The sequence below is a fragment of the Agelaius phoeniceus genome, chromosome 18 (genome assembly GCF_051311805.1).
Source record: "Agelaius phoeniceus isolate bAgePho1 chromosome 18, bAgePho1.hap1, whole genome shotgun sequence".
NCBI classification, from domain to species: domain Eukaryota; kingdom Metazoa; phylum Chordata; class Aves; order Passeriformes; family Icteridae; genus Agelaius; species Agelaius phoeniceus.
The window spans coordinates 80,302-108,299 of record NC_135282.1 but is presented as its reverse complement, the minus strand read 5'-3'; the positions used below and the strand labels follow the sequence as shown (position 1 = coordinate 108,299).

The following is a 27,998-nucleotide window of genomic DNA, read 5'->3' as shown; positions in this document are numbered from 1 at the left end:
TTACTTAAAAATAATAAAACATTTCTCTAGAAGCTTTAATTTTAAAAAAGTCATTTGGTTGTGCTTTGATTAAGAGAGAGGCTGTATATAAACCATCCCTTTGAATACCTTGTGTTCAAATAATAATAAAAGTTTGGTTTATGTAACAGCTTTTAATGTGTATGATGCACTTTAGTCTGTGGTGTAGACACAGAGCTGAGCTATGCTGTGAGTGACAGGAGCTGTGGTAATCTGTTTTTCTTAGGACATGGAGCAAATAAGAGCTCTTCTGTAAAACAGGGAAACTTTTCAGTAAGACCTTTAATAGAGCAGTGAGATTTTGTGCTGTATATAACTGGCCATCATTGCAAACAGAGATATTTACTGGTAGCTTCAAGCCAGAAGGTTCATGAGCAATTTACTTCCAAAGCAAAACAATGTGCTACCGCATGTTTAGTCTTGGGAAAACCATTCAAAGGTTTATTTTTTTCTCTTGTCGTGCTGCCATTCTGCCTACTGCAACTTGAGCTTCTAATGCAACACGACACCAGTAGCTGCTTAAGATCTATGAAGTAGAGAGGAGTCATTAAAATTGTATCCTGAGAAATAATTAAATTCCCATGATTGCTCCACAAATTACGTTGCTTACTTCACATGACTTTGACATACAGAAGCATAATCCTTCCAGTCCAAGTGGAGCTTTTGTTCCTCACATTCATTAGTCCAGGGGAGAGCAAAGTAAGAGAATGATGTTCCTCCTGGGACTTGGTCTCAAATTTCCAGTAGTGAATCCTTCCTCTTCCAAGAGAATCCACTTAACTTTCAAGCTGAGTGGAAACTGCCATGTGTGAGAATAGCTGCAAAGGCAAAATTAGTTTTGCCACCAAGAACAGTTTTCATAGTAAGGATTTAACTGATGTTCTTCCTTCAGGCTTCAAGCAGGGAGGACTGAGCAAGGGTGTGAAACTTTCCTTTGGTTGTAGCTTTGCTGAGAAGGCAGGCTCTGATTTGTCTGGATTTGATGCATTGAAATATCCTTGTCTGAGAAACGCAGGGTTTTCCCATTTGGGCATTAGCAGGGAAGCTGGGCAGCACTGGCAGCTGTCCTTAGGCTGTGCTTAGCTCTGCTAAGGGCCACATTAACTTCATGGACACTGTATTTCCAATACATTAATTGTTTATAGCAAGAAAAAGCCCTGAATTTGCAACACTAGCTCCAAAATATCCCTGGGTTTTTGCTGACATTTCAAAACAGGTTCTATGGTTGCCAACTGGGCTTTGTAAGCAAGTGGTCTGGGAAAAACACCTGGACGTGTAATTTGGTAAGTGTCTAGCTCTAAATGCAGACCTGTGGCTCAAACGTATCTTAAAGGTTGTTTGCTTACTGAAGAAAAAGTTGAATTTATAAACTCGGGCTCCAAAATCCCATTATATGGGGGAAGCAGCTGTATGAGTGCAGTAATGGCTTTAGGCTAATGGCTGATATTCCTCACCTTTTGAACTTCTTCATGAAAATCTTAAATGCAAGAAGATACAGCTCAAATAAGGAACAGAAGAAATTAAATTTAAAACAAGATTAGGAAGGCCATCAGGAGACTGTTCTCCATTTTCCTGCATCAGATTTGCCTGAGTTGGTCCTGAGAGCCTCTTGGTCTGCTGGTAGGGTTTGCACAGCCCTTCCAGGCAATTTCGTTAAATACTTTACTATTTTAGCTTTGTTAGCTTTCCATAAGAGTTATCTCACATCTTCTGTTTTAATCTCCTCTCTGCCTCCCATCTTCATGAATGATTTCTATCCCTTTCCTGGTAACATTTTCCCTAAGAATGCTGGGTATGGTCAGTCTGAAGTTCTTTCCCATAAAATGTCTGAATGCTTTTTGTTGCTCTCTGTTAACACCAAGTAATCCTTGCCTCAGAGAGATTCACAGAACTGGAAGGGGAAGGACACCAGAATTTATCCAGAGTTCAAACCCAGGGCTCTCAACACCCTAAAGTGTTGTTGCCCTCCAAAAAAAACTGATCTCAGTGGGGAGCAGATTATGGTCAAAAACCATTTAAGAGGGACTTCACAGAACTGGCAGGATATATATAAGAAGGGCTGAGCAGAGGAAGATTTTGGAGGTAAAGCAGGAAGAGCAGAGCAAGAAGCCAAAGCCAGGGATGCGCTGTTTGCAGGAGAGTCCCACAGCACAGAGTGCAGGTGAGGTCTGTTAACATGTCCCCCAGGGCTCCATGATGGAAATTGCATTGCAGAAGAAGTTTTCCTGACCTTGCTGGCAAAATCCCCCAGTTGTCTGGGCCAGGCCTCCAGATAGGTTGTCAATCAATATGTCACAAGCCAAAAGAAGATATATGGCCAGATTTAATTGACAAGCTGTTCTGACATTGCTAAAGTAGGTGTCTGCCTCTGTAGGGTACAGAGTATGTGTGAATATTACAGATTGCTGGCTTTTGTAGGCCACATAATTTGCTGTTTTCCTGACTGACAGAAAGCGCAAACATGTATTAAAGCATTATAAAATACAGGTCAGAGGACTTGTGGTTCTCGCTGGCCAAAGGACAGTCTGTAGTGTCTAAGTAGTGTTAAAATTAGTACTATTTTCCACTGGAAAAGGCAATCTAATGATACTTTATAGCTTTAAAAAATTTTGTTTGTTTTTTTTCTTGGACTTTTTCCTCAGTAAAGTGACTGTGTTCTACTTCTTGTTAATTAACCTCCGAACTTTTCATCATTGCTTAAACAAGACATCAACATCCTTTCATGGAGTGTTGTTGAAAAGCAATGCGAATGAGGATAGGAATGCTGCTAGTGAAGAGAAAACGACACTTTGCTTTGCATTAACATGGCAGCTCTGACCCATCCTTCTGCCTGGCTCATTATTACAGGACCTTGAATGGAGGCTTTTCTGTATTGGGGACACTGCAGCAAAGCTAAGCCTGCAGAACATGATTTTTTTTTGTATTGTTTCATAATTCATGGGTGTTAATGCCTTAAACACTGTTCTGTGAGAAGAACATGATGCAGCAGGGAGGCAGAAGTGGCCAGTGTTGTTCCAGATGGTCTGTGCTGATGTCTGCTCAGTAGCAACATGGCCTTGAGCTGAGGCTGTGGGTGTTGTTGGGTTGCCACCAATGTTTCTGTAGTGCCAAGGGATTCCAGCAGCAGACTGAGATGACCTCGTACTGGGTGCATCACAAACCTGGAATAAAGAGAAGATGGAAAACAAGACATGTCTGCAAGCATGGGAGATAGAAGAAATTACAGAAAAATACAGTTCAAATTCTTGGAGTACAGTTGTACGGGAAAAAATGTCCTGGGATTGGGTGGTGGTGTCCTGGTGTACAGTGTATTTATAAGAGGCAAAGGGAGGATAGCATGCCTGCCTCCAGCTTGCTGAGAAGGAAATATTCCCATGCAGAAGGGGCAGCATGCAAGAATGTGAGCGCGGGTGTTTGAGCAAGGAAGGAAGAAGGGGATTTCATGGCCAGGTGGACAAAGAAGCTGATTTCTTGGTGCTAAATGAGCAACAAAAGACAAAGTAGGGTTGTCTGTGAAAAATCTTTGAAATAAAGAACTTTTATCTGTTTTATCTGATATAAAGAATTCCACAGAGAACTGCTTGAGAGCTGTGCTGATGGATTTCCAAGTGTTAGACTTGGAAAAAGACCTCTGAAAGAAGGATTTGCTATGGGTACCTGCAGGAGTATGGTGGGCAGGGAGATAAAAGGGTTTTCCAGCAGAGGAGAAGCAGGCTGGGAAGAGCTGCAGCTTCAGGGGAAGCCAGGAAGGCTGCACTTTTCAGGTGTTACGTGAGAGAAATCAGTGAGATTTAGACATTAGAGTGAGTTAGAGAGGACTAAGCTGTGCCGATAGTGGGCGCTGGTAGAATAATGATCAGTGCTGTCTCAGCCTGTGAAGCCGAAGCTGGCAGATGGACATCCGTGAGATGCTGGAGGTTCTTTGTGCTAGTGTGTGATTACTAGAGAACAAAAGTTCTGTGGCCAAGAGCACTGTGAGCATCTCTGCAGCATCGCTCCAGAGCCCTGCCCTGCAGGAAAATACTGGTTTCCATGCCCCTTCCAACTTTGGTTCCGCTCCTTTAGTATAAGCTATGAAAAAATGTCAGGTTGATTTTTCAATTGGAGGACAAGGAAGTAAAAAAGGTGCATACTCCTAAGCCATCTGTAAATGCCTTGATCCACTTTGGCTTTACTCAGGGAAATGAAAAATTTCTAAACTTCCCATGAGTAGTACTTAACATACGTGCAACTGGGTGTCTACCACTGGTCTTGGAAAAATAATTGCTTGCTTTTCCAATTTCATTGGTCACCCATCAATCTTAAAAGTAGGAATGCAAATAAGTAGTTTCTGGATGATATTAATTACAAGTAAGCGAATTATACTCCAGCAACTGTTTTATCCTATGGCTACCAAATTTTCTAGAGAACAGCAGGATAATATCAGAAATGTCCTCATTCTCAGACTTTGCAGGGTCTGAGATTCACTGCTCGGACTTGGGAGGAAGTCCTTCCTGCCCCTTGGGAATTCCGTGTGCGCTGTTGGAGCAGCTGCACAGAGAGGGGCAATGGCAGCAGCCTGGCCCCCACTCTGCACAGCAGTTTCCGGTTGATAGGGCAGAAAATTCTCATTTCTGAACCTGCTAAAATACAAGCATCTGCAGTGATGTAACAGGGCAGAAAAAGTTGTATAGTATCTACTGATAAGAACTCCTGCATATTTGATGCAAAGGATATTTTCCTTATAACTGTGTAATTAGGAAATTAAATTGTCTGGATGTTGTCATACATGCTAATTATGCTAAAGACACTGAGAAAAAATCTTCATCTTCCACATGGCATGTATAGCTAGAAGATAATGACATTTTAGATTCATACTTGTCATCTTGGTGCACAAAGGTGAAAATATTATATGTGCATTTGGCTGGAATGTATGTGGAAGGAAAAAAAATTGTGTACTTGTTTACAGGTTTTTCGGAACACTGACAATAATGGGCAGATCAGGGAAATGTGAATGTGCAAATCAGCTTTACTAGCATTTCTTGTTCAGCATGGAAGTTTTGTGCTAAAACAGACCATAGGCATCACCACAAATAGCTCTCTGCTCTGGGTGCCTATTTGCTTGCTCTTACTTACAGCTGCTTGCAGTTATCTCTATTGTATTCTTATGAGAAGCAAATATTTTGGCTAAAGTGTGTTGAAATGCTGTTTTAACCGAGTCATTCGTTTGCAATAAATGAAATATAAAGAATGCTTTTTGGAAACTATGCTTAACAGAATTAAAATCATCACACTGTTCCTTCCTTAAATAAATTCTATTCAGCAACTCACCTGGGTAATGAATGGCATAAAAACTCCATCTACCCTCATATAGTTCTTATGATGTAAATGCAGTTTAAACCTGTGCCATTGAAGTGGGTTTTTTTGTTTACTAAAAAGGAAAGAGAGGAAAACCATTCACAGTTCAGTTTGTTATAACCAGGTCCTTTTTATTGCCCAGCTCTGCTCTCTGTAGCTGTAAGGAGCTGATGGCATCCACACAATGTGTCTCATTATTTTGGGCACAGCTTCCACTTTCCAGGGAGAGCTGCTCTTCTATTACATTCATCATGGTAAAGTGAAGTTAGTGTGATTACTTAAGATCTTAAATTTGATGCTTAACTTTGAGTATATATGCCATATACATTCAAGTACAGTGTTTAGAGGCTCTCTGATATTTCTTTGGGTCTTGATGGTCAAGCAGTGTTTTATTAGAGGAGGAAGACTCATGCAATAAAATTAAACCATTAAAGATTCTTTCCCAGCTCTATGCACCTGGCATGGCTGTGGACTCTTTTGGTCTTGTAATTTATGGCAGATATCTGCCATCTTGTCTCTTGTAAGTGCTTGCTAAAAATGTTTATAAATATGTCGGGAATTACTTTCAACAAGGTATGGAGAAAGCAACTACTCATCCACCCTAAGTAATCATTCACATTGCAGGTTCTTGTGGTGCAAAACAGATTGAGGTGCTGACACAGCACAGGTGCTAATAACTAATACCTGAGCAGACAGGGAAACAGGGCATTGAGATCTACGGAGGTCAGAGATTGGGAAATTCATTGACATTTGGCCCCCTAAAAACTCTGAGGCTTTTGTGGGGCGAAACAAATGTGGAAATAATACTCTTGCAATATGCAAGTTTATCACATTCTACAATTGTTGAAAATGGATATGCTCTTTGTTTTAGTATGGAGAAAAGCTCTCGAGATAACAGCTCTTTAGCTCAGGCAGCTGTTGGTGGGGCTCTGAGCCCTGTAATTCAGGTGTTTTCCCTCTGATATCTCTGGTGCTGGAGCAGTGACTTCAGTCCAGCTTACAGGGACACAGGGTAGTGCAAACTCACACCCAGGAAGTGAGGTTTCCCTGCCAATTCTCTTTGGAGAAAGATTTTGGACAAAGATTTCTTCTTCCCTTACCCACTGTTTTTCTCCAGTCCTGTCTGATATTAAATATCTCCAGGAGTAGCTACAGTTCATTGCTGGATTAATCTATTTGTGCAGAAGATGTCATATCAATGACCATTACAATTTTGCCTGAGCAGCACCAATTTTTCATCTCTGTCCATTCTTCATTATCTCCACTTACTTATCTTAAAACAGAAACTCCAATTTTATTTTGAAAGCCCCCAAATTTAAAAATCATTTACAAAGCTGTTGAATGCATTAACATGCCAGTAGCAACTGGGGAAGGCAGATGCTGAGTAGGAAGTACATGTTCATCCTCAACTAGCAGGAGCTAGAGCTGTCAGGGTGTCCCCTGCCATCTGGTCTGTCGAAGCATGTGGCAGATTCACAGCTCCCGAGGGAGGGCACGGTGTAGAGGCCATAGGATCCCATTATCCCATTATGGGGACAAGCCAGACATTTGTCTCGCTGAGACGGTATGAGACAGTATGGGTGATGCTAAAACCACGCGGTCTTTGCCATAGCCCCTTCAAAACTCGGAGATTAAGCTGGTACTTACAGAAATGTTGATGTTTAGAAAAAAACCGTGTCGGAATCCTGAGGGATTTCAGCCAGACACAGATATTAAAACGGGAGGGGACTGAGCCCGCTCCTGCCCGCGCAACGCAGAGGGAGCGGGCAGGGATCGCTACCGGGGCTCGGCGCTGCGCCGCGGCCAGACCGCGCTTGCGAGCACCCCCCGGCACCGGCGGAGCCCTGACACCGCCTCCCTCATTAGCATCCCTTCCTCCTCCGCCTCCTCCGCCGGCCGGCCGCAGAGGGGTGCATGGCAGCGGCGCCGGAGCCGCGGCGACTCCCGGCAGCAGCAGCTGCAGCTACTGAGCCGCGCTGTGCTCCGTGCCAGCGGCCGCAGCAACTTTGCCGCTCCGAAGGCTGCGGAAGCGGGGCGATGTAACGGCGCACCCGGCAGCGCGAAGCAGCGCGGAGCGGAGTCCCCCCAGCCTCTCTTCCCGGTGGGGCGGAGCGGAGCCCCCCTCCTCCATCCTCGGCGGAGCAGCGCGGAACAGAGTGGAGCTCCCCGCCTCTCTTCCTCCTTCCCTGCCTCCTTCCCTCCCCGGCGGCGGCCGCAGCCCGGGGCGGGAGCGCGGATGCGGCGCGGAGCCCGGCGGAGCCCATCGCGGGGCCGGGGCCGGGCGCCGCGAAGAGCGGGGGGATGCTGAGCCCCGCCGCCCGGCACCGCGCCCGCCTCCGGGAGATGCTCCTCGTGCTCGCTCTGTGGCTGGCGTGGCAAGAAGCGCCCGCGGCGCCGACCCCCGCGGCGGAGGACATCACCCGGGGAGTTGTGAGTTACCCGCGGCCCCCGCTCCTCTCCGCTCCCCCCTCCCCCGCCGCCCGACTCGTCGGGTACTCCCCCACCTTCGGGCATCGCGGGCCCACGCGGCGCGGGGCGAGCTTCGGCGGCTGGAAATGCTCCCTGGCGCACCCCGCTGCCCAGTACCCCCTTTGCGCCGCTGCCTTCCGTCCTGCTCCCGCTGGTCGGGCCCTTTTACACCCGGTGTCCCCTCCAGCATTATCTACGTGGTGCCGCTCGTTGCAGCTGGTCCCCCCCGCGCCGAGCAGACGGAAGGGTCTGTTTCCCCCCCCCCCCGCCCCGCACCCAGCGCCTCCCACCCCATACCCACTGCACCGAGCCCTCTGGAAGCCAGAGTCCCCCTCCCTAGCACCCAATGCATGGTGCCTCTCCTGCCTGGTGACCCAACTTTCCCCCAGCCGAGCATCGTGGGGCGATGGCCTCACCAGCTTTCACACATGGATGGTGATTTCTCAGGCGCTGGGAAAGGGCTGGTCTATCTCGAGGGCTCCCTGCCCGCCGTGGAGCCACACAAACTCCAGCAGCAAGCAGGGTAAAACGGCACGTTTTGAGTCAGAGCGATCCCCTAGGACTGAGACATGCCTCGGGGATGTTAAGGGGCTGCTCGGTGCCGGCAGCAGGTGGAGGGTTGGCTGCACAGCGTGGGCATCCTTGTGGTCCTGCTTCTCCCCTCACAGGTGCCTGCTTAGTCCGCAAGGATATAACAGGTTTCAGCAGGCATGGAGAGCTTAGGTCACGTCTCTGCCAGGTCACAGTGCCAGCAGGTCTATACAGCTTCACCCCTCTGAGAGTGAAGAAATTAAGGGTTTTCTCCTGAAGGAGGAGAAGTTTCTTGTAGCTTATACCAGTTGTAGCTCAGAGATGCCCTGCGACTATATCAAACCTGTGTGTCAGAAAGCCATCTGTGGCTGGATGTGGGCGGGCAGTCCTGGAGCTGGACCCTCCAGTTTAGAGAAATTCCCTGAAATTTAGTACATTTCGAAATGCTGCCAGTGCACTGCTGTGAAGGCGGGAGGGAGGAAGGGTTTGCGGCGCGGTGGGGTTATCTAATGAGCAGGGCTCGCTTAGAGCAGTGCGCCAGGACGCTGCCTCCGCCTCCCAGGCTCCGGCTCCAAGCTTGTGCGTTGGCTCACAGGCTCCGGCTCAGACACCTGCCAGGGAAGACAAAGCCTATCGTTCCCCATCTGTTCCTAAGAGAATAGAAAATGTGGTGAATATAAAGTATACCTGCATCATTATGGTGCATTCACGTTCCTCTGTAACCAGATGTTAAAGCTGGAATTAATATTTCATGCAAACAGCACACAGATTGATGTATTCTGCCCCAGTCAATTTAACTCAAACTTTGTCTTTGACCTGCTTTTACCCTCGCTACCGAATAAGCTGCACTCAGCTTTTACAGGGTAAATGTTAATACTCGAGGGGCTTATTAGTTACTGATGACAACTTTCAGGCATTAATGTAAATTTTTTAGCCTTGGAGTAGATTTGAGCACTCTCTCCAAACCCTGCTGAAGAGCTGGGGCTGCCTGGCAAAGCAGAAGGTGGTGGGGATGGTGGTACTTGAGCAGAAATTAACTACAGGAGAAGGGGGTGACATTAAACCAAGACTTGTTTAGGCTGGGAATCTGACATTTAGGATGTATGATTGATGTCAGGGTGCTGTCTCCCTCCTGTTGATGTCCTTGCTGGGGCAAAGAATCTCTCCAGCTTGAGACAGCGTTGAGTGAGGGGGTTGAGTGTAAATCAAAGGGGTTGAATGTAAATCAGGTTTAAGCTTATGCCCTCTACTGAGCAGTAGGGAGCACAGAAGCCAGATATTTTCAGAGGTTTTGTTAGAAAACTACCACTCTCAGGGAAGTGAGAGCCTCAAGAATGATTTGACATCCACTTTATGAAGCAACTACGAAATTAAAGATCTATGGGGCTTTTCAAACAAATATTTGAAATCTAGGAAACATGACACCATGCCAATAGAAAGCTCTGCTAACCTTGGAAAATTATATCCAGCAATTCTCTGCAGTAAACAGAGTACAATGTCAACAGCGCTTTTATAGCCCAAATGCTCACCCCTTGTAACCCAGAAGTTTTCAGTGCTGAACTGGACTGTGCCTCTGATCTCTGTCTTCTGCTCCGCTCCTGCTTGGAGTTTGTTTTAAATGAAACAATGGTGGTGGGCCAAATTAAAGTTCAGCAGAATGAAAGAGGGCTAAAATTCAAGGGCAATTCTTGTTAGCATGCTGCCCAAAGCAATATAACATGGAACGATTCTCCAGATTTCATTACTAGTGGAATATCCTGCCCAGTTTATAAATCTAACTTGATTATTAATGTTTTTGTTTTTCTCCATTAGCTGCCCTGACAAAGAGAACATAAAATAGCTGATGGAACAGAGCTTGACTTGAGTGATTCCATTGAATTTTAGTACACTGCTTTTGAGATTTATGACTTTGCATTTTGTACTGCTGCCTTTACAGTAAACCTCCAACCCCTCCCCACCACAACATTCACAAATTGCATCTTTTTATGGCTGTTGAGCTCGGACGTCTCAGGAGTGCAAGCAGCAAAAACTTCCTATACACTAGCAGTAACTTAGTAATGAGAGCTCTCGTTTCACTGGGCTTTGTACCAGGTCTGGCGGGAGGTCTACCTTCAAGCTGCGCTTTTCAGAATAGCTGGTGTGTGGAGCCTGGACACTGAAGGTGTTGACGTGGAGACTGGCTGCTTTGTAAGGGAGCCGGCTGTTCCTGCAGGCGGCTCCTGCCTACTGGGCTGCATTGCTGCTGTTGTGGGGACATGGCTATGCAGGGCAAAACCTGTGGCTTGGCTAGCTTGCCCCAAGGGAGACGTTTTGCCTTAGGGAGTTGCTTTGCCTGGCACAGAGGTTGCCAGAGAGGAGTTGACAGTGTGATGGTGGTGGTGGTGTTGGTGGCATCACTGAGATCATCCTTTGTGGACGTGGGCTCTGGTGTCAGTGGCTGAAGGATGCAGGAGTGCCAGGAAAGTTTTAGTTTGGTTACTAGAGCATGGGTGAAAAAAAAAGAAGACTGTGAGCTGCTTTTTCTTGACTTTGTGGCCAGGGGTGAGAGGGAAGGTCTATGCATGCCCCCGAGGCGTTTCTCCAGCTGGGGATTGCTGGGCATTCCTGGGGGCTTTCGTATGCACAGCATCCTGCTCACAAAGCCTTGTCTGTGTTGTTCCCAGAGAAGTTGCTTCCAGGGTTTGGAGGCATTTGCATTTGTCGGTGGAGACCACGACCCGCGGTCCCTCTCTGCCTTATCCCAAGTGGCTCTTTGTTTAGGGCTGGGCCCTCCTTTTATGGCCGCTTCTCATTTGAATGACAAGGATGCATTTGTGGGCAGAACATGGTGGCACAGAGCCCTTCGAGGCTGTGCCCCCCTTTCCCCCCCCCTTCCTCCCGCTGGCTGTGGTGGGCCAGGGGAGAGACAGAGGTTCCTCTGTGTCCCCATGTCAGGGAGCAGCGGGACAGGAGGAACAGCAGTTTCCTATGAGTGTGTGCCCTGCATCTCCCAAGTGCTAAATTTCAGAGTAGAAGCCAGCCCAACCTCATCCTTGCTGTTTCTGGGGTGCTCTCCCAGCCCTGAGTAGGGTAGGACCATCCCGCTGCCCACATGCCGCATCCTGGTCCAGCTGCCCTCGTGCTCCCATCTGCCCAGAGTTAGCCAAGATCTCCCCTAAACTCCTGCATTTAAGTACCCAGTGGGGCATGTCCCTGAGACATGGCTTAGCTCCTGGTTCAAGGCTTGGGTAATCAGCCTTTCAAAGTAAAATCCTTGTACAAATGTAGGCTGTTCCCTGTATCAGGAGAAAGTACTGTACTTCTTCTGTTTCTGCTAATGGGGAAATTAAAAATTGATAATTTCAGTTGGAGCTTCATTCAGCCTTCTAAAATGGCAAGTCTTTAAGGACAGAATACTTAATAGAGTCCCTAAACAGCCTTGGAGAGGGGAGCTTTGCTTGGTCCCTCTGCCATTAAAGCACTTCACGCCTTCCCATATGGAGCAGTGCCCATCCCAAGTCCATGAATTCCCTTCAAGAAAGCTAAGCTACCATATTAAAAAAAAAAAAAGTTGGTTACATTTTAAAGTACCTCTTGAAGCCAAAGTACAATGCAAACTAAATTGACAAAAGACTGTCTGGAAGCTTTCAAACAGCCGGGCTGCTGTGAAAGCATTTAATCTGGTATTAAAGCCCTTGTTGGTGTGAGCTGCTCTTTCCCTTTCAGATTTGAGACCTCCATGTACAGTAATGCAATTTCCTCCTGGGCTTGGCTGCTATTGTGGTCCCAGCCGTGGGAACTAGCCAGGGTAGTCAGGCTAAATTACCCACTTTAATGAAATTCGGGAAGTGTTCAGAGCCAGTGGATGAAACCCTGCTGTCACCAGGGACTTCCCTACAGTTGGTGCTGGGGATGGAGCAGTGAGCTCTTGCACTGGCCTCACTCTTCATCCTTGGTGCTGTGTGGGGGGTAGAAGTTCCTGGCTAGCAGGCACCCCCTTCCCTGGGGACAGCATGTAGTGTGGCTGTACCTCCATCTTCTCCTTTTGCCCCTAAAATCTCCTGTGGCGAAGGGAGATCGCTGCCTATGTGACTCAGCTGGATATTTAGTTATTCTTCCTCATTAAAGTAAACACGCAAAGAGGCAACACCAAATGCAATGCGTCCCCATCCCTGCCCAGCATTGGCCAGGGCTCTCCTGTTTTGGTGTTGGGTGTGACTCATCATGGGACCAGTGTGTGTTGGCTCTGTGGAGGACAAGGGGTGACATGGGTGATGTATCCATGAGATTGGAGGACAGGGCTGTCTGTGACACTCTGTTTGTCCTGGCAGGTTCATAACTGCCAGTCACGGCTCGCTGTGACTCATCATCAGGGCTGTGCACTAATTTCTCATTATTTACTCATTGTCAAAAGTGCGGCAGGAATGGGGTTCTGTGGCTCCGGGAAAGATCATGCTGTGGTTGAGGTTTATTTCTGGAATTTCTAGACCCTGTGGGAGCAGCTGTATACCCTGTGTGGGTCTCCTGTCCTGGCTGGCTCTGTGGAGGTGACAACTTGGAGGGAAAAGCCATCACATCTTGGCTGATGATGAACACGGGCCACCACATTGTCACTTTTTAAAGGGTCTCGCTCAGACTAGAGCACGACTTAAAAGCCTAGGATTTGCTTTCAAAATAACCTGTGATCTGACAGCAACGGTTCTCAAAATTCTTTCTTTTATCAAAATCACTTTAAATGGGTAGATTTGGGAGTTTTGGAATCTCCTGCTGCTGCACACGTGCCAGCTGCATCTTCTTTGTCCCAGATTTTTATGAGGATTGTCTCTGTTTTCTGGGTCAGAGAATTAAGAGATTTGATGTTATATTAAAAAAAACCCCGCACCAAACCATATGCAAAGTTAAATCCAATGCAAAACAAAGCAGACAAAGGGGCGAAGGGAAGGAGCTGCTGGAGGACCAGAGAATTTTAGATCAGAATGAGAAACTGCATTTGACAACAGGTTTGTTCTGAGGCAAGACCTGACATGGATAATTGCCGACAGTCAGCGAGGAGCGTGGTCTTCAGATGGGATACCAACTTTTTAATTAGCCATGATGATTTAATAGAAAAGAACCCAATTAAATCTGAGGAACTTCCTGCATCAGAAGACACCACGTGCACAGAAAATTGTTCTTCCAGGAAATCTAGAGATGACCTACAGCTCCTGGTGACAACAGTCCAAATACAGTGACTTGGGAAGTAGCAGTATATTCAGGATTCTTTTTCATATTGTTTTTACAAGAGGGAGTTTCTGCCTGTTTCTCACAGTCAGTGGTCAGGCAGAGTTCTTCACACCAGCTCACATTCTATTTCATCCTGACAATATTGATCTTTTGAGTGTACAAAAGCAATTTTACCTGTGTCACGGGGCCCTTGCTCCAAGGTGATGGACATGTTTAGATTATTTTGTCATATAACAAACCCCAGCTGGCATCTCTGTGGTTCAGCTCCCAGCTGCCGAAGAGCATCCAACGGTGTTGGTGCTGCTGTTACATCCTGGGTTCTTTAAGAGTACAGGACAAAAGTCTTCCTCATCCAAAACAAGTGGGAGATGAGTGGACTGCTCTACCCACAGGTTTGTCTTCTTTTGCAGAGGTTGCCTGTCATGCACTGTGGTGGGGGCACTTAACCTCCATGCAGCTTCCCCAGGGCTTGCATCCAAAACCACCTGGCTCTAGATTTTTTCACTTTCTACCAAATGCCTCTGTCTGGAGATGGCAGACTACCAAGAGATCAAAAAGAAACTTCAGGGGCTGCTTGCAGACTTGGGGAGATTTCTCTGTCCAAAGGCTGAGGAAGCAGATCTGAGGATGGTGTTGGGACCAAGGGAGCAGCTGAACCCTGCAGGGGTCCCAAGTGGGATAAAAAGATGAAAAAGATCAGTGTGTGAGGAAAGGGTTCCCATGGGATCTCTTTTGAGAGGAAAACCTGGAAACACTCTTCTGAGGAAGCATCCACTTGACTGACAGCTGGAGACTTTACAAAATACTGCAAGTTCTTGGCTACAGTGCTTGCTCTTGACTGTCTACATATCAGTTAACCCTTCATGAAGATTTGCTTTTCTCAGTGAGATGCTGTCATGCAAAAGTGCTACTGCTGATAGTGTGGTTGAAGTACATCTCAGGAGACAGATTCTCCTGCTTTCCTCAGAATGGAAGCTGCTGGGTGACTCTGCTGGGCTCCTCCACAACTATAATTACCAAAAACTTGGATGACTGCTGGGATTAAAGGTGTAACACAAGAAAATGCTCCTTTAGTCTTTCTGTAGCTACTGAGAAGTTCAGTGATGGGACCCCAACAGAAGCACAAGAAGCAAAATGATACCATGACTGCTAGAGACAATCTCACCATGACTCCAGACCTCATTACCTGCAGCGCTGGAGTTGATGTATTTGGTCTTTGGGAAAGGGTGTTAGGTCTCATTTATCACCGAGCAAGAAAAAGCCAGCAGTCTCTCATGTTTTTCCTGAGTCCACCACATGCTATCTCCTCTGGAGATAGCACATCTATTCCACATTAATCATGTTCTGGCTGGTGCTTGGTCAGGGTTGTGTCTTTGACGAGGCTTGTGGTGGGGAGCATGGGAGCTCCCACCCACCCTTGGCTTGTTCCCACCTTGTTATTTGTGTTTACTTTGTCATTTCTGTCCTGCTGTCATGTTCACAGTGTCCCTCTGGTGCATCTGTCGCAGCAGGATAATCAGTGATGATGCAGAAAAAGTATTTTTCTCCTTTGATAAACTCTCTGCATTAAGCTGGCTTTTATTTTTCTTGTTTGTTCTCCATTTTGATGCTGCTTGGCAAATTCCCCATTGCTCTGTACTGAGCCATGCTTTCTCTACCTTTGCATCCTTCACGTCAGAGATGCATTTTTGTTCAAAAGTGAGAGGATATTGGATTCACAAATGGGACATTCCTCACAGACACACCTGTGAAATGACAACATGTTTTATATGAAGGCACAGCTAAAGAGAGATAGGTAGTTTGGGACTCTTGCCACATTTCTTTTTTACTGCAGCAATGTATCCTCCAGGTCTGATCAATGAGACTCCGAAATGAGCAATCTTGCCAGGCCTCAGCTGGCTCTCAAGTGTACAGCAATCCAGTCTTCCTCTCGGGCAGGATGCATGTCACATTTCATGACAGAATGACAGGCCTGTCAGACAATCTGTTGCTGTTTTGGCATTTCTGATACACCTTGTGCTTTGGTACACACTCAATGTCCAGAAAGATCAAGATAATCTAGAGGAAATCAACTGTCATGCCACAGAGTCCTGTATGGGCAGTGAAGAGGCCATCACTGATTTGAGCAGTCTTCTACCGGCTCACCTGGGTTAAAAACTCATCCAAGAAGATATTTTCTTTCTCTGCTGAAAGTCCACAGCATCAAGTGCCTGATCTGCCAGACCAAGTGGTTTCATCACTCCCTGAAAGGTGACCTCAGCTCTGAGCTCCAGGTTTCCAAGCCAAAAGCTTCCTTTGTGAAGGGTATCCGCTCCAGACTGGAGTTGGGTGGCTTTTGTGTGTTTCTCATTCAGATTTTTATTACTGGGGGAGGGAACAGGGGGTTACTTTCGCTGGTTTATCTCTTGCCAGCAAAGTCTTTCCATGCATCAGGGTTTACCAGGAGCCCAGCACACCCTTCAGACAAAGCTCTTTCCCCAGAGGAACAGCTCCCGAGGGTTCATGCTCCCTGCCTGGTCTGTGCACGGGAATGTGGAGGCTGGAGAAAAGAGGTGCCAGTGGGAGCCCCTCCGCAGCCCCCGAGGAACGCCTGTTCCCTTCCCTGCAGCCCCTTCGTATTGGCATAGCTATTCAAGAAACGCGCCTTTTTGAGGAAAAGGAGTTTATTTCTGAAATAGCAAGCGTCGTGATGAGTCACGGCACCAGAGTCGAAATCTCCTGGGAGATGTGCATCAGCCGCTTTCCTTCTGCAGACGGAACCCTGGGCGAGACCCCGGCCCCGGCTCCCGCCGCCACGGGGACCGGAGCGGGCGGCGCCGCTCGGAGGGGACATAGGAGCGTCTCGTCGGTGTCGTGCCGATGCCCTCTTGTGGAAACTAGGAAAATAGCCGAGAAACTATGCTGGTGCTGGGCTGGGAGCGGTGCTTAGAAGCCCATCCGTGGGAGCCGGGAGAAGTGCCGGGTGGTTGGTCCCCTGGAGCTGCAGCCCGAGAGCCTTTGTCACTGATGTCAGTGGTATTGACGCTGTGGGAGATGCTATTAACTGAGCCTGGGGATAGGGGCTCCCAGGTCCCAAATCCTGCATCTTGTGTACACCTTTGGTGGCAGAATTCCTGTACGGTGACAGCTGTCTGTGCTTTTAATGGGTGAAGTTCCCCAAGTGCCTCTGCACCTCCTTGCTGTTGTTCTGCAGTAATTCCTATGTCCCTCATAGCAAACACCTTTATTAACAGCGGTACAAACTTTCTTCTTGAAAAAGCACTGAGCCTGCCAACTGCAGCAGCTCTGCTGTTTTCTTGAGAAAACGTCACGCTGCTTTGGTCATCTTCTGAAAACGTCAGGGGCTGAATGTGTCCAGGAGCTCATGGGGCCGACGTGCTGGCTCTTGCCTTCACAAACCCCAGCCCCAAGTCATATGCAGCAGCTCTGGCTGCAAAGGGTGGTGATGAATAGCGGCTCTGGAGCAAACCTGCAGGTGCCAAGTGGCTTCTGACTCTGCCACCCACCTTGCTCCCAAGCCTCTTTGTAAGAGCTGGCAGAAATGGTACTGTGCTGGGTAGGAAACGCCAGCCCAGCACCGTCAGTGTTTTCCATCCTCTGTTCTGGTTTTCCAGCCCTGTGGGGCACTGGTGAGCCATGTGCTGGTCTCCCATTGCTGCTGCAGAACAGCCCTGGCAATAGATCTGGCTCTGCTGCCCTGGAGCCCCAGTCCCACAGCTCCCCTGAGTTCAAGTTCTCCTTATCTTCTCCATGTTTCTCTTCTATTTAATTTATTAATATCCTTAAAAAGCTGCCTATTTTAAATGTCTAAAGAATTTTAACCGTTAAAGCCAACTTGTCTCTTGCATTTTCCACACTCACCAGCTCCTCTCCCTTCCATGTTTTCCTGGAAAGCAGAGTCTATAAAAGCCCATCTGTGTTGGGTAGGTCACCAGTACCAGCCCAGGAACGGGCTGTGCATCATCAGAAGTGAAAGGAAGCCAGAGTTCTGGGAACTTAGTGTGGAATTCATCCAGAGTCCTTGCGGACACTTGCCGTCCCTCCAGCATTGTGCCTGTCTGTGTGATCACAGATACTCAATTTGCTTGTGTGTTTAGAGGAATCAGTTCTTTGGGCAAGGACATCTGCTGGTTTTTTGTAGCTCTGCGATCATCTCTCAGCCTGTAAGTTATCTGGAGCAATACTGTGTCTGAACCCTGACAGTCCTGAATTAATTTCCTTTTGTGGAGGAACAATAATATATTTCTGATGTTGTGTTGAGGGAATTCATTGTTGAGAGCCAGACTTGTTCAGAGCCAGGCTTGAATGGGGCCAAGGAGCTGAGCTCACCTTCTCAGAGAGGCTCTGATCTTATTCAGAGCCAAGAGATACAACTGCAAAAATTTAATTAACATTGCAAACCCCTTCAAAACAGAGTTTCTGGCAAAATTGCCAGCTCTGCTCTGCAGCAGGTAGGATGCTTGAACGGCTTCCATAGGGATCTGTTACAGACATAATATAAATGTTTCTTTACCTGGATGGTTGCAACAACAGCAACCAAAGAAAATCAATATGTCTTACTCTCCTTCCCCAGGGTAGTCTAGAACCCTAAAGAGCAAACTAATTGGCAGCCAGGTCCCCAGCACATCACCTTGGGATGCTCCAAAGAACTGGAAAGCTGCTGGAAGCAGCTGGGAGTGGGGTGACGTGTTGGCTTGGACAACCTGGGGAAGGGTGCAGGGTCTCACTGCCATCTGTGGGTGATGAAGCTGGGCTGGTGGGGAGCCCTGAGTATGGGCTGGTGCGGAGGAGGACATCTCAGTTTGCAAATTTGCCACAGATTGTTTATAGGAAAAAAAAAAAAAAAGGTGACTGCTGCAGCTATGACTGAGCCTTGAGAAATTTTAATAATAAAGGCAGTGGCAGCTGGAGTAAAATATGACCCAGCTGGTTCCCCGATGAGGATGAGGTCAGGGGGAATTGCTCTGTTGAGAAAATCCCAATACCTGAATTTTTCAAGGGCTTCAGGTCTCCATCCACATTGTTCTGGAGAAGGAACTCATTCCTGGGGCACTCCATTGTGGGAGCAACAGCACTTTCTGCTGTCATTGTATTATCACAGTCCAGACAGGACATGCTCAAACCATCCTAAAAGGAGGTGACCAGAACTGACCCATCTTCGGCGACTGTGCAGAAACAGAGCTGCTGAGCTGAGGAGCCACTGCTGGTTCTCAGCTTACCTTATTTTCATGTGGCATAAGGGCCTATTGGCCAGTGAAAAGGGTGATTCTGCTCCTAATTAAGAAACCTAAGGGAAATTAGTCATTTCCATAATGTCAGAACAGCAGAGGGGAAACTGGTGGACTCCAGTCGCCCCAAGCCTGACTTGCTGGTAATGCAGCAGGGCAGGCAGTAACCTCAGCATGAGCAGCAACTGAGGCAACAGCAAACAAATCCTTTAAGGACTCTCCTGACATAAATAAACATGGAAAATAAATTGTGTCCCCGGCACTCTGCCATTAACTGATGGGAAACAAGGTGCATTAACAAAGTAGTTCAATAACCTGGAAGAGCTTCAGGAGAAAACAGCTTGCCAGTCCTAGGAGAAGGGGGAGTGCTGCCTGCAAATGTGCAAAGGAGGCTAGGACATGTGGTAGAGCATGAAGCTGTACAGTGCAAAAATATTTGCAAATTGAATGATGAGTGATGATGGTTTTCCTGTGAGAAAGAGCAGAAAGGAGAGGTGGTGTCTGTTGCTGATGGTGGATGTGAAAGGGCGAGGGTGCAGGTTTGTATCCTGAACTTTGGAGCTCTAACCTGGGGAAATCACCTGTGCTTTTACTTTGTCATATGAGCACTGATCATTTTGTGTAGGGGAATATGCCATGAATTATGATATAAAGTCTCCCGGGAGAGTTGGTGATGTAAATGCCACCCCCATGGGTGCAGCAGTAAGTGCGTGGGCAGAGGGGCTGCAGGGGGATGCTCCTGCCATTCATGGGCAGCTGTCCTGGCTCTTTGTGACACAGAAAACCTTGAACTTTGGCCCCAGCCCACCCCGCTCTTTCCTGCTTCCCACTACTCCAGCTATCTCCTGCTTCATTTTTTAATTAGACAGGACTGGGCATTACCCAGTATCCAGAGCTCCCTGAAAGCGTCTCTCTTATGGCAATCTCTGAATACATCGGAGCAGTTAGTGTTTCTTTTATTCACTGCTGCATTTCTCTGGCATCTCTAGAAAATTCCTTTTGGTCATTAAGTGACCTGGCTACTAGGGCCCAGGTGGCTGCTGCTTTTCTCTCAGCTTTAGAAATTGCCTGCTTAATTTCCCTGGTAATATGCCAGCCCTGCGCTGGGGTGGGGGAAGGAGGGTGCCCAGCATGGCATGCACAGACATGCTGTGGCTGCGAGGCTCTTGCAGGGCTTCCCTGCCACTGTCCTCTTGTCTGCAGGGACAGCTCTGAGCAGAGGGGAAGACCAAAAATGGCCACAGTTTGTGGAGTGAGGGCTGGAGGACACTTCTCACTCATGCAGGGTCTCCTGGTGAGCCCACTGAAGGAGACGATGCAGCAGTGGCCTGATGCTGCTGCACACCTCTAGTTCACCTCCACCATGGCTGCCCTTCCTGGGTGTACCACCTCATCTTCATGATTAAGAAATAATGCAGAAGATTATCTTATCTTGAATGCATCTTGATTCAGTCATGCTAAATTTAAAGCTCATCTTTGTGGGGTGGCCCAATGCATAAGTTCATTTTTTGTCTCAGCATCCCTTGGTGACACTTAGGTTTGGATTAGCCTCCTTCATTTCTCACTCTAGCCTTTTTGACAGATTCAGATATCTGTGCCATTTCTGTGCCTGACTGCTCCAAAAAGACCCTTGATGATAACATTCCATTGCCAGGTGATGAGTGCACTTATTTGAATTCCTTTATTCTAAGGCAATTGCAGGGCAAAAGCCTTTCAAGAGAGCGCTTGGCTGCAGCATGGGTGAGCTCTAACACCCTGCTGAGCCATGCCCCCTATGCTGCAGCTGCTAATTTGGGACCTTGGGGAGCTACTGGCAGCATTGGAAAATAATCGGTGCCCTGGTTGAGATGAGATGGAGTGTTATTTGCAAAGTATTAAATTGCATTGAGTGAATGCATATTTAAGTATTTGTGTAAACCCATGCACATGCATTGATTGTTCATGGAGTTTAAGAAAGTTCTTTACCTGCTCAGGTCTTTGGTTTCCCACCCATTGCAACAGACTTTGCAGTAGCCTTCCACCTTTAGCAAAATCTTATGATTTTATAGAGGAATGAGCACTGGGAGTTACTTCAGGATCCAGTTAGTTTTTTTCTGGCATGGCTCAATTTGTTGTCCATCAGCTTAGGCCAGGGGAGAGTCAGGGGGGCCTGGACCAGTGGCTAAGCCTGTGTTGAGAAAAGATGGCTGTTGCCACCCAGAGCAGGGAGGTGACCTCGACCCCAGTAGAAGCAGCCCTGTCAGGTCTGCATGAAGCAGCTGGTGACGTTCCCGATAGGTGAGCATAGAAGCAGCTAATGACTTCTTCCATTTGAGAAATGTTTCCTGACACTGCTGGGGAGGTCATTGTACTTCCCCCAGAACCATTTGTCTTCTTATCCCAGCCTGTTTGCATTCCTGCCACATCCAGCCTTCCCTGGATTTGCACAGCCACTGGCACCTGGCAGATGCTGCCTGTCCCTGGAGCAAGGAAATGCTCAATCCAGCTCTGTGTGTGCTGTATTTGTCACAGTTGAAAATCCTCTCTGAGTGCAGGTACCTGAGAGCAGGTGTCCCTAGGAGAGAGGTTACTGTCTGCACCCGCAAAAACAATGCATCCAGATCCAGGGAGCAGCTTCCTCAGTAGCACCAGCACAACATGGCCTTGCTCTGCTGATGTCCCTGATCCAACCCAGTGATCTACACTGGAAGGCACATTCAGTGTGTGATGCCCTATCTTTAGCAAAAGATGGAAGCCACAGCCAGCTCCAGGCAGTTTCGCCTGGGAACGGATAATTTTTCCTCATTCTCTGTTAAAACAGATTTCAACCATTAAAAAAAAAAGGGGAAATGAAGCAATATACAGCCTCCAAATGACTGAATACAGGACCTCACAAACAAGATCAAGTAAGTCAGAGGAATCCGTAATTTTGATGTTGAAGGAAATGCATTTTCCTGTGTTTATTTCTCCTGTAAAGAGTGAAATTGTTTCCAAGCAGAACAGGGCCACCTTTCCTGGAGAGTGGAACCTGTGGTGCCAGTACCTGGGTGAGAGGCAAGAGGGAAAGGCAGAAGGTAGCCAAAACATCTGGTAAGAAAGGGTTTGATCCAGCCCCACTGCAAAAGAGGCAGAAGTGAGTGGGTCCAGAGCCCAAAGACATCACTCCCAATTTCCTTGGGCTTCATTACTGGAAGATCAGAGTGTGGCAATGACAGAAAGCCAAGTTGAAGCAGAACTCATGAGACAGAGAAGCTCTGATAGGGAGAGCATCAGTGCTTGAGAAACCATTGTGTTGCAAATTGTTTGCTTTATTATATTATTATTATTATTATATAATTATAATAATAATAACAATTTTCTCTCCTTGCTATTCCTTGATATGGTTGGGCATTTTCCAAATCATTCCCATGTGGGTGGAGAGCTCAGGGGGCTGTATTTCACATTTCATAATCTGTGTGACTTGATTAATTTGGCCGTATATTCAAACCTCATGAAATTGGCCGATTTTGCTGAGGATTATAATAGCTTATATCCATCTCCTACCATCAGTTTTGCAAATAACCGCTTGTTGGCTTCTTAAAGTGTTACAGATAGAGAACAGGGTGTGTGCTGCCAAGGAGAAATCTTATTTAAAAGAGATAATATGTCTTCTGTGTGAGCCCAAATGAGGAAATGGATGTTTGTGAAGCTCTTTAAAGCATGGTTATGTCAAGAGCAAGAAGATCACTTTTGTTTTTCATTTGTATGCAAGGTGAAGAAAGGACGAGACTTTTTTATTCTCCTCCTCTGAACTCTTACAATCTTCCACCATAGAGGTTGGTGATAATTGCTGCAAAATGACCCAACTAGGTCAAGGTGTAATTTTGAATCTTGAGTATCTTTCACTCTGTGAGCAATTTGAATGATTTGACATTAACACTTTGGCAACCCATCACTGGAACAAATAGAAATCTGGCGAGCAGATGCTAGTGCACAGCAGCATTGATCCAGGCTGTGGAAAAGGCCAGCTGCTGCCTTCCTTCACACCCAAGGGCCTTTTCCATTGATTCACCTCTGTTTTGGGTAATTGGCTTTTGCACATCAGACTGAGAAGTGCTCTACAAGCTGCTCCTTTTCTTCCCCCACTTCTTCTTTCTGGGAGATTTTCTTAGGTTTGAAGAAAGAAAGGGTGAGTTTTGAGTTGCAGGGTGAAGATGAACTTGGAACAGCAGGGTGAGGGTCCTCAGACAGCACTGGTATGTAGGAGTGGGACAGGCTCAGCAGCCTGGTGACCCTGCTTCTGGCACCAGCCACAGCCCTGAGGGTGAGACGGTGTGCTGTGTAGTGGGTTGAGATTTCCTGTTGTATGCAAGTAGTCCCTAGAGTCCCTGCTCACAACTACGGCTCTGCCAACCACCTCCCCAGGACAGAAGAAACGTCTGTTTAATTACTGCAGCTTTGATTTTGACAGCACAGATTTCCCTTGCTGCCTTCTAACCTTCACGGTTTCCTGCCAGCAAAGATAAAGTCCCTTTGCAGAGGCTGTTTGTTCCTGTTTGCTCCCACACCAGATAAAAGCAGGGAGAGGAGCAGAGGGCAATGCCTGCCACAGCCATGGGACTTTTTGCCTGAAAATCCTGGGGATTCCAAAACCAGGAATTAACCCTGCAGCAACGCCTCCTAGTTGTGTATAAATGGGGCTGGAAAGAGGGGGGGCTGTGATTTGGGATATCCTTGGCAAAACCAGCCAGCCCTTTGTCTTTTGGGGGGCAGGAAGTTTTCAGCAGGTAAGGGCAGAGCCTGCCCACAGCACCTGGAGCAGGATCCTGCCTGCAGGATGTAGAATTGGGTCATCATGGAGCAGGCTGGCACAGACAGTGCCAGGGTGATCCAGAGCATTCCCCCTTACCGACATTAGCACATGCTCTGATTTGTCTGTGGGAGGGATTTGGAGGAAACTCATCATACAGGTGGTCATTCAGATGAAGTTTTGCCTGCAGCTCATTTGACACCACTAACAGCAAATGTTTTGTCACCATGTTGCAGTACCAGTTTAGACTGTTTTCTGCACTCTTTTTAATGCCAGATGTGGTTTCATTAGCATTCCTGGCAAAACCCAATGGTACTTTGAAATGTGTCCCAATTTCCCATCTTACTTTAGAGCAGAAGGCTTGCCCATGCTCCTTGCACCACACACATGGAAAAGCAGCAAATCCAGAGTGATCCCACCCACAGCAGGTGGATCCACTTACCTCCCATTTGCAGTGCTACAAAGCTGTCTCAGCAACTCCTTTTACATCTGCCCCTTACCTGAGCCCAAGACAGAGCACTGGGGTCTAGGGGAAGGGTTTGTGGAAGCAGGGGCTCATTCCACTGAGGAATGCAAAAATTATCAGTTCAAGAAAGTCTTGTCTCAGTGATGGAGAAGCAAAAAGGTTCTTTGTGATGGTAATTGGGCTGATCCAATTTGGTAGCTTGATTCTGCAATCAGTAAAATATGCACTCTCTTTGATAACAGCTAATTTAGTCACATGCATAAAACTTAAGCACCTGCTTATTCCCATTGACCTCACTGGGCTTTAGACACAAATGCTCACTGTAGCAGGACGAAGAGAGAGGAAAAGAACGCAAGAAAACACAGCGCAGACTTCAATCTCCAGGTATGTGTTGTTTTAACTGATACATTTTTAATACAGCTTCACTGGGAGGAATAAATGCAATGAGAAAGTAAAATGTAAAAGCCCAGCTGTGTGGATACCTGTGGTGAAAATCTGACTTCTACTGGGGTAGAGGCTGTATGGATGAATTTGTTTTTAATTTCATTCTATTGGAAGGAAAAACAAGGAGGCAGATACATGAAAAATTAAGGTGTTGTGCTTCATATCTTGTGTAATTAGCAAAGCTGACAAACATAATTAGAAAAATTTGTCTGTTAAGCAAACACTGATTGTGGGTGAGGATGACTAGCAGTGTTTCCTCCAAGAACAGCTGGAGGTGAGGGTCTCGTTTCAGTTCTCCTAGGCTTATTTAGCGGGTACTAAACAGCTGCTCTCAGTACTGGAGAACTTCTTTTGTTGGTGTCGTTTGATGTGCTGTAACAATTGCTCCATCCTAAATATGGTGTTGTGGTGCCAAAGGGCTTTGATAGGGGAATGTTCCTGCCCAGCCCAATCTTTGTAGCTGGTTATGGGTCTCCAGGGCGCAGAGGACTCTGCAGCTGGAGGTTTCTTTCCTTTCACTCTGTGAAGCTCACAAGCTGGTGTTACAAGCTCAGTGGTAGGCTCTCCTTGCATTGGTGCGTGCCAAAGACTTCTCTTCTATTTTGATGATCACCAAGAGGTGTTTTTCTTGCACAAGCTCCTCAGCTGCAGCTTCTAAATGAGCCTGTATAGCTTGGAGGAGCTGTGTATTGCTACCCTCTGGGTGCAGTACTGATGGTATGACATTAAAATATCAGATGCTGAGAGTTTTGAGTGGCCTCATTCCAGGACTGCTGCTTTTAGAAGAATTGGTGCCTTGTTGTGCATTAAATTATTTATATTCTTTTCTGTTGGTGACTGGATTTGAGAATAAAAATGTATATGTGAGAAAATGTTTTCAATAATGAAATAAGGTAACAAAAATATAAAACCATTATATGCATAATTAAAATTTTACCTAACTATCTTCTTTATGTAGCTGCTTCAGCAACTCAGCTAACTTATTAGGCTGAGTAATCAGCCCCTGAATCTTCCCTCTTTCTGAGTTTGGCTCCTGCTGTTGCTAAGGATGCTGCAGAGCTGCCCTGAGTAGGGCCTGGCTGATCCCTTGGGGACAGTGGTCCCATCCCATCTTGCCCCTTTTCCCCAGTTTCTGGGCTTGGAGAGTGGGACATCATATGGCAAGGCAGAAAGAGTCTACAGTTTGGTCAAGAAGCTGTTTTTGTCATTTCACTTTGCTAGTGTGTTCCTGTTTCAGGTGTCAAGATGCTCAGAGCCTTCTGAGGGTACACTAAGCAGTTCAAACATCCCCTTATGAGAAGCAGTAAATCTTTTCTCCTTGTCTATTTCTTGGCATAATGTAAAGCTCAGACACTGAACTGCAGGAGGCTAGACTGGGAGTAATTTTCTTAGGATAGGGTGCTCTCCCTGCAGGCATGGGTAGTTGATGGGCAGTGGCTGTTGGAAGAGGCTGGACCAAAAACCTCCCAAAACACTACCCTGGAGCATCCTGTACCTGTAATGGAAAAAGCAATTTCCTGCTCCTGTGGGGCAGGTTTTCTGTGAGTGGTGAGGGAGGGATCACGGCCCCACAGGTGTAAAGAGCCCCGGGGAGCATCTGGCCCCACTGGACCTGCTCAGTCCCTCCTAACAAACCAGGGGGACAGGGAGGGGCAGTGCCTGAGAATGCTACTTTGATTTGCCCTGGGTGCCTTGGAGACTCATGGCCAGAAAAGCCACAAAATGAGCTTGAATAACAGCATAGTCAGCCAGCTTTTTAATTAAAAAAATGTGGTTTCACCACTTCTCTAGCTGGTCCCAGCTGGAGCCAGCACTGTGGTTAAGTGTGCAAATACAAAGAAATATAATTGCCTGCAAACTTTCTATTTTCCCTCGAAACCCAAAGTCCTGTCAGTGCCAGACCCTATGCAGGGCTGTGCATCCAGCTTCCAGTACTTAAGATACATAAAAGACTTGTGAACCTTCGCGTTCACAGAGAATAATTTAAGCTTTAACCTTCCCTTACAAGATGTGTAAAGTTCACCCCTACGTAACATTAAAATGCACTTACTCACTGGGGCTCTCAGGAGGGCTCCTGTCCCTGGATGCTCCTCGTTTACGCACTGCCTCATTCCCTGCAGCTTCACCTGCCCAAGTAGTGAGGAATTTTTGGCTTTACCTCTGCTATCCTCAGGTCCCTGGTGTTGTGATGGCTGATGCATGCCCAGATCTTGCCTGCATTGGCCAAGAAGGTGCTCAGTCCTGTTTGCTGGGGCTGTGTGCGGCGAGCGAGTGGATGCTCCAGCAGCAAAAGGAGGCTGAAGCCACACACTTAAATTATTTTCCTTGCTGTTCAGATCACATATGTCTTGAATTTATCCTGCCTAAAGTTGTTTGAACTTTTCTTGTCTGAAGACTTTGCTTGTTTTCCCCTAATAGTTTCAGTTTGCTATAGTGGAGGATTTATTGTTGGAAATGCTTTGCTTGGGATGCTCAAGTTGGCAGGGGTCATCTCTAGTGTTCTGGGCACAGGTGAGAGGATGGGTGTGGTGTGTGCAAAGGCAAGGGAGCAAGAAGCCACATGCCTATGTGACAGTATCTGATATCTGATCCTCAGGGGGAATTGTTGTGGCTTTGTGGGCAGCATCGCCCTGGAGCGCTTGGCTAGCCAAGTGGGATGTGAATGCTGCACGTGGGCTGTTGCTGGTGGGGGGATAACTGCACCAGTTCAGTTGCAGCTGAGTAGCTTGTGCAAGAAAAACATCCTGGGTGGCACAGCACACCATGGGAAGACCCCAGGCTCTTGCAATATGCCTGCCCCTGCCTGCTGAAGGTTTGGGGTGCTGGAGGACAGCAGGAGGTGGTGGGCTTACACAGCCTTGGTAGCATCCATGGGGATGAGGCTTATCCCAGCACCATTTCCTTCTTGGACCTGTCTTGGCTTTAGTAATCCCCGGAATGCAGGTCACTGCTGCAGTTTTCTATTCAGTCAGATCTGTATTGAGGTCTCTTTGTTCTTGGCTGACACTTGCCTTCTCTTACCAAGTAGTCTGTGATGTCTTTATGAGGGTGAGGCATGCTTTCTTCCTGCCTTCTCCCTGCACTTCCTAACCCACCTTGCAGGCTGCCTTTCCACATGCCAGGCTTTGAGGGTGATCTGGTGGTGCCTGCTCACCCCAGCACCCCACTGCATGGCCCCCCAGGCTGTCATATGTGTTGTTCATGCCCTGAGAGCTGGGAAGCTGCTTTAATGCTTCTTGTTGTACAAGATGATGGCATACAATGTGCTCACTTAGACGTAGAGCAAACAAAAAGTCCATTACAGTGGGCCCTGCTGGGGTTACTATGGGCATCTGCCTGCTGCTGCCTTTGTGGTTGTAGCTTTTAGTCAGATTCAATTGTGTCAGAGCAATCTGAATAGATTTTCTTCTGTTCCTCTCTCTTCATCCAGCCATACATCAAAGGATGCCTTTTGCAAACATGTTTGGACTTGCACAGTGCAAGCTGGCCATGGTTGAAGCTGGGTGTGACTGGGATAATGGAAAAGGAAAGTGAC

At 47.2% G+C, this 27,998-nt stretch overlaps 1 protein-coding gene and 1 long non-coding RNA gene across 4 annotated transcripts in view; one reads left to right on the top strand and one right to left on the bottom strand.

Annotated features, from left to right (window-relative positions):
* Positions 1-282: 282 nt before the first annotated feature.
* On the bottom strand, positions 283-8,059 carry LOC143695434 (uncharacterized). Its single transcript, XR_013184595.1, has 2 exons — positions 7,860-8,059; positions 283-3,179 (listed from the first exon to the last, which is right to left on the bottom strand). It is a non-coding gene; the product is annotated as an uncharacterized LOC143695434 (long non-coding RNA).
* Positions 7,129-27,998, top strand: part of MMP17 (matrix metallopeptidase 17) — a 53,572-nt gene continuing 32,702 nt past the window's right edge. For 2 of the 3 annotated variants that reach the window (XM_077187620.1, XM_054645804.2), the window contains exon 1: positions 7,650-7,785. Coding sequence is in view for 1 of the 3 variants with exons in the window: in XM_077187619.1 (XP_077043734.1) it covers positions 7,657-7,785 (129 nt within the window). In the remaining 2 variants the exon portion in view is untranslated. Of the gene's footprint in view, positions 7,786-27,998 lie in introns of all 3 variants that reach the window. The other variant, XM_077187619.1, reaches the window with a different exon arrangement.